General features: G+C 39.0%; 1 protein-coding gene across 2 annotated transcripts; it reads right to left on the reverse strand.

Annotated features, from left to right (window-relative positions):
- Positions 1–705: 705 nt before the first annotated feature.
- Positions 706–4,256, reverse strand: LOC147635611 (uncharacterized). 2 transcript variants are annotated; one of them, XM_086802215.1, is made up of 4 exons: positions 3,384–4,256; positions 2,941–3,117; positions 2,313–2,442; positions 706–2,024 (listed from the first exon to the last, which is right to left on the reverse strand). In XM_086802215.1, the coding sequence occupies exons 2-4, from the start codon at positions 3,071–3,073 to the stop codon at positions 809–811; spliced, it is 1,479 nt and encodes a 492-aa protein (XP_086658341.1). In that variant the 5' UTR covers positions 3,074–3,117; positions 3,384–4,256; the 3' UTR covers positions 706–808. The 2 variants fall into 2 exon arrangements, with proteins under 2 accessions (XP_086658341.1, XP_086658342.1); XM_086802216.1 differs by having other exon boundaries at positions 3,856–4,187.
- Positions 4,257–6,063: the final 1,807 nt, after the last annotated feature.

Here is a 6,063-nt window from a genome sequence, read left to right on the forward strand (position 1 = left end):
TGCAATTGCATGATGTCAATTATCCATGACCATTGGGGATGGCTTATTTAAACGTACAATTAATCTCACATATAACTAGCTAGATTGAGTGAGTTTAATGGCACATTACAACCAAGTAAGGTGGCACGGGATATAATTTGAGGTAGAGATGGCTATTGGGACACTTGACAGAGTTAAAGATGGCTTTTGAGACGATTGAGATATTTAGAAATGGCTTTTGTGATGTTTCAAAATGGCTTTTGAGACAATTGAGATATTTTTTTTTGACTGAAAAAGTGAAACATTTGTTAAAAAGTTGCCCTCCCCCCCCCCCCCCCCAAAGTTGCCCCCCCCCCCCCCCCCCCCCCCCTTTTTTTTTTCAAGGAGCTCTAGGAGTTCAAACTCACGACCTCTTGGGTAGGGTGGGAACCAACTTGAGCAAGACCCCTCAACAAAAAGTTGTCCTTAGATCTTTTCACAAACATGCCTATTAACTTCTCTTGAAAGGTTAATCTTCATGGAATAATTGGCGCATTACATAGGCTAAAGATGAAACATTTTTAAAAGGTACACTTTTTTTTTGTGTGTGAAGGAAACCCTATGAGTCTCTAGCCGAATAAATAGGCATCACATAGGTTAACGATGCAAAATGGACAAAACGTCACTATTGCTTTAAAAAGATGCTTTTAGACTAAACCTCCTTTACCTAATAAATTGAGCATCAAATAGGCTAAAGATCCACAAAAATTGATGATAAATCACAATTACAGTACACCTTCCCATATAGCTTTTACAAAGAATAGCTCAAACCAAGATGCTGTAAAGCATATTATGAGCATAAAAAGTCTAGCCAAGGTGGGCTACTTGGTCTTGTACAAACAAGCATATTGTCCTCAAATGTACCCCACAATAGGGTAGAATCCCCAGCAAGAGGGGATCCAACTAATTTTTCAGGGTCCATGTTTGCATGGACCTGCATGCCTCCTTGGTGCCAAACAAAGTCTCCCTCTAATACATTCCAAGTATTTTTTGCATCTTCTTCCTCAATATTTGATGACATGACCATTGATGGTATATCAAAGTTATTGCTATTGTCATGATATTCTCCTTCATGGGCATAAATGTTACTATTGTAGTGATCTAGTTGGGAATCTACTTGGGAATAGCATTCACCTTGGCCAACTTCAGCATCTCCTCCAATATCATGAGAGGTCCTAGAAGGTACCATAAAATCTTCTTGTGGTACCAAAGGTGTGCCTGGATTAGGAGGTGAATCTGGCAAAGTAGAGATATGGTCATATGCGGTGATAATGTCAGACATGGGCATGTACACATCCAAGCTTTCTTTTGTAGTTTCTTCTGCAAATCCAGGCATGGCCAATATGTATTGTTTTTCAATGGAGTTCAGTGTTGGCAGCCTTGATGGTACTTCACTTGCATTAGCGTCATTGCCTTTCATGGCATTGGCTCTTTTGTAGTGCACCATTGTGCCCATTTGCCTTTCCAAGCCACTCATGAGATGGTCTTCTTGGCCAATCACAAGCTCCATAGTAGGATACTTCAATTCTGCTGTATTATTGGGCTGTAATGGATAATTGGGCTTTAATTCACCTCTAGACTCTACTAATTGCATGCAATAATCAGCCTCCTTGATCCCTAATTGCATGCAATAATCACCCCCCTTGATCCCTAGCTGCATGCAATAATCACCACTCCCCTTGATTCCTAACTGCATGCCATAATCACCCCTCTGGAGCCCTAATTGCATACTACAATCAGCCCTCGTAGTCGCTAATTGCATGAGATTATCACTCCTTGTTTGCATGCAATTATCAATCCTGGTCTTAATCCCTGTAGGACAGGCGCTCTGCATGGCCCCCCCCATCTCTGATCTCGTTAATCCATCTTTGCTGCTCATTATCATGGGCTTGTGCGTCTCCGGATCAATGCCGATCGCACGTAATCTCTTCTTAATGTGGGCATTCCAATGGTTTTTTATCTCATTATCCGTGCGCCCCGGTAGTTTGCTTGCAATTAGCGCCCACCTGCGCCGCCCAGTATTAACGCTGACTTTAGATTACGACAGATAACCCACTACTGATTAGAGGTAAAATCAACAAAAAATAATAATAATTATGTATTTTGTTTACAGGCTTAAAATTCAACAACCCAACACAGCAGCACTTCTATTAATTACCATCTTCATCTGCAGTAGATTCAATAGAATAATGAAATTAGAAAATTAGAAACTATCTTCACTTCTTGTTCATTGCCAGAAATTGATGAAGAATTGTTTCGAGTGATTAAATAGATTTGGTAAAATAAATATATACCTGTTACCGAGTAGAGAGTGCAGCTTGATGATCAGCTTCTCTTCCTCTTCCGATATATTTCCTCGTTTAAGATCCGGCCGAAGGTAATTAAACCACCGTAATCTACAGCTTTTGCCGCATCTAAGAAGCCCTGCAAAATGCGCAAACCATATTAATCCAACAAGTCAAAAACTAATCATGACATGCCCATATGATCAACATTTAAGAATCGTGGACTCCTAGCTCTGGTTAATATCCAGTTAATCATCGATCAATAGCTGATCATTAAGAAATTCTAGCTACTAGCTGTGGTTAATATCCAATTAATCATCAATCAATAGCTAATCATTAAGAAATTCTAGCTAATAATTGTGACAAATGATAGCTGTCTACACGAATATGGTTTACTCTGATTGTGTAAAAGTACAAAACTAGAGCCAGCCAGCAACAAATTAGCGCACTTAGCAGGTTACTTCTTAACGAAGATAATTAGGAGTAGGTTAGGCAAAATGCGACATAGTGCTCATAGCAAGCATGGTCGATACCAAGAAGGAGATTAAAGTATGATACATGAAACATAACTATTTCTATGTAGCTAATAATTGGATATGATTAGTACTTAATGAAGATTGATTAGTTGGCCTTTTACCTGCAGCTTTGGGTAGAGCTCGCCAGCCACCTTCACCATGTGTTTGAACGTAGTGTATCAAACGCCTGTCTTCTGCAGAAGTCCATGGGCCCCTCTTTAATCCTACCTTCTCACAACAAGGAGAACGCCCCATGTTGCAGCTTAATTTAGTGAAGATTAAAATTGACTAATTATTGCCTGCAACAAACAATGTCATATTAACATATGAAGAATTCTGAATAACAGCATTAATCCTATTTCTATAAAGAAAACAGCACAACCTATAACATTATTACTCTTGATTAATAAACCCAGAATCCTACGAAATTCAGAATAACAACCTATTGATTTTAATCTCATTAATACAAACATAATAACCTCCAGTACTACCTAAGCATACTGTTTAATCTTCACATCACAGTGTACGAAAACACACTATGTCTGTTTGTTATCAGCTCACTCACAGTAGTTAAGGAGGCTGATCATCACTTGGTTGCATCCATGGAGGCAAGATTATTGGCAAAATCATGTGCACATAAGCTGAAGTGTAAGGAAGACCAGAGCATAAAGGCTTTGATGGATCAATAATGCTTAAGATAACTAGACAACATGAAAGAAGGTACTCAAACCAGCAATGAAGGACTTATAAAGCAACAAATGGATGTACAGTTTTGGAGATTAGGCTTAGATTAGAAGGTAAATTTAGTACCTAAAACAACCTAAGCAAGAATGGAGTGCCCAGGTTGCCCTCTGGATCAGAGAGTGTAAAAGGGTAGAATAGTCTTGTACTTCATCTTTACACTCTTGAGCTCAATAATAAAGTGGTGGATTTGACTTAGAGGGATGTGGCAAATGGAAGCGAGAAGCCGTGCTTACGGAAAGCAAAAGAAACAAGTGAAAATTAACTCATTAACATACACAAAGAAATGACAATACCTTTAAAGCTGAGCTTCTAATCATCTTCATGGCCTATCAAACTGCCCAAATTTTCTAATTAAGTGCCAGATTAACCTCTAATCATGTCTTGAACACATGCCCCCATTAAGTGCCAAATTAACCTCTAATTAAGTCTTTAATCATGTCTTAAACACATGCCATCACCATTAAGTGCCAGATTAACCTCTAATTAAGTCTTTAAACACATGCCATCGCCACCATTTCTCATTTTCTTCTCTAGAAGGCTTCCCCTTTATGGCACTTCCATATTCCCTAAACCCAAATCACATTCTCTAATTAAGTCTTAAACACATGCCATCACCATGACCATTTCTCAATTTCTTCTATATAAGGCTTCCCCTTTATGGCACTTCCATATTCCCTAAACCCAAATCATATTCATTATTTATTCACATTATTACAACTTATAAGGGTCTTTTCCTATATGAATCTTCAACTACACTATTACTAAAGTATGCCACACATTGTAAATAAGGAGACCACTTTGATAATACAATGTGACAGCTACTTAAGCGTCGGAGTGAGTGCGTTGGAAAGCTTTCAATCACCAAAAACTAAATGCCATGTATGTTAAAATTAATATAGAGGTCTACAACCATTTCTTTATGAAGTAACCATCACTACATGCCCACACCTTTCCATACATAGAGTTTTCCATCTCTTTAAGTACTTCCATTGTTGAAGGGATACAATAATAAGCAAAGTGAGTTTATTCAAAAGTGCCTTTGATTGATCATAGTCGTTGATTACTAATACATGCCTCATGGAATAGTAATAATTAGGTACTTTCATTAGCTTCCTTATTACACATCATGTGGCTGCACTCCTTGCAATTATAATTGTGAGATAAACAAGTGCTATATTGGAACAAAAAAATGCAACAAGTGAAAAGTGATTTTCATGCCAACACATGACACATTTCTCTCTCTCTCTCTCTCTCTCTCTCTCTCTCTCTCTCACACACACACACACACACACACACACACACACACACACACACACACACACACACACCCTCACACGCATGCACGCACGCATGCACGCACGCACACACGCATGCACACACGCACACACTCACGCACGCACGCATGCACACACACACACACATTCATGAGGTCAAATCCCTCATTGAGGATTTCCACAAACCAAAACGATTCTACTTTTAGTTGAAATGAATGTATCTAGTGCCTAGCATTGCACATCCCCTAATTGACAGGTATTTTTTGTGTTTTCTTTTTATGTGCTAAACCATAGATTTGGCCTAAGACCTGCATGTCCTTCATGCTACATATTTGGTCTCAAACTCATCTTAGAGGTCATTTTGACCTTTTGCAAATTTTGATCTCTCTCTCTCTCTCATGTATACACACACACACACACACACACATTTACACAACTCAAACAAAAGGAGAAAAAGCATGTGCAACCCATAAATTGGGCAAGTGGGTAGTCTATAAGGAGATAGATCCCCCCCCCCTCTCTCTCTCTCTCTCTTTCTCCCTCCCTCCCTCCCTCCCTCTCTCTCTCTCTCTCTCTCTCTCTCTCATGTACACGTGCACAAACACACGCATGCACGCACACACACACACACAGAGACACACACACACACACACACACCCAACTCAAACAAAGGGAGAAAAAGCCTATGCAACCCATAAATTGGACAAGTGGAAAGTCTACAAGGAGGGAAGGGATATCATCTAGGAGTTTTTCTCCCCCAAGACAAGAAAATACCATGTTTATTTCTTTTACATGAGACCTTAATTTGCCAAAAAGTACACATCGTATTAGTTTTTTTTTATTTTTTAAGAAATTAAGGCTGCTACTAGCCAATATCATGTTTTGGTCCCATGTTTCATATTTGTCGTGGATGTCTCTCTCTCTCTCTCTCTCTCTCTCTCTCTCTCTCTCTCTCTCTCTCTCTCTCTCTCTCTCTCTCTCTCTCTCTCTCTCATCTTTGTGATTTAGATAGATGCAAATATTATCCATCTCTTTAACCTTGATTTTTTGGGGGGCAAGTTACATTGCACCCCTAGCTCCCTTCCCATATCCTTTTCTTCCTATACATCTATCTACCTTTGTATGTATCAATTATATGTCTCTCTACATGGGAAAATAACCTTACTTGGTTCATTTATTTGTGTGAATGACATTATGGTTATGAAAATCAAATTGGATTACAACCAC

Source organism: Cibotium barometz, chromosome 9 (genome assembly GCF_041138505.1).
Source record: "Cibotium barometz isolate CiBa-2024 chromosome 9, ASM4113850v1, whole genome shotgun sequence".
NCBI classification, from domain to species: Eukaryota; Viridiplantae; Streptophyta; class Polypodiopsida; order Cyatheales; family Cibotiaceae; genus Cibotium; species Cibotium barometz.

Bases quoted from the DNA above. Each gene is read 5' to 3' on its own strand.
- LOC147635611 (XM_086802215.1), bottom strand. From the start codon at position 3,073: ATGGGGCGTTCTCCTTGTTGTGAGAAGGTAGGATTAAAGAGGGGCCCA. The intron at 2,443-2,940 runs GTAAAAGGCCAA...CGCATTTTGCAG, and splicing joins AGCTCTACCCAAAGCTGCAG to GGCTTCTTAGATGCGGCAAA. The intron at 2,025-2,312 runs GTATATATTTAT...TGGGCGGCGCAG, and splicing joins CACTCTCTACTCGGTAACAG to GTGGGCGCTAATTGCAAGCA.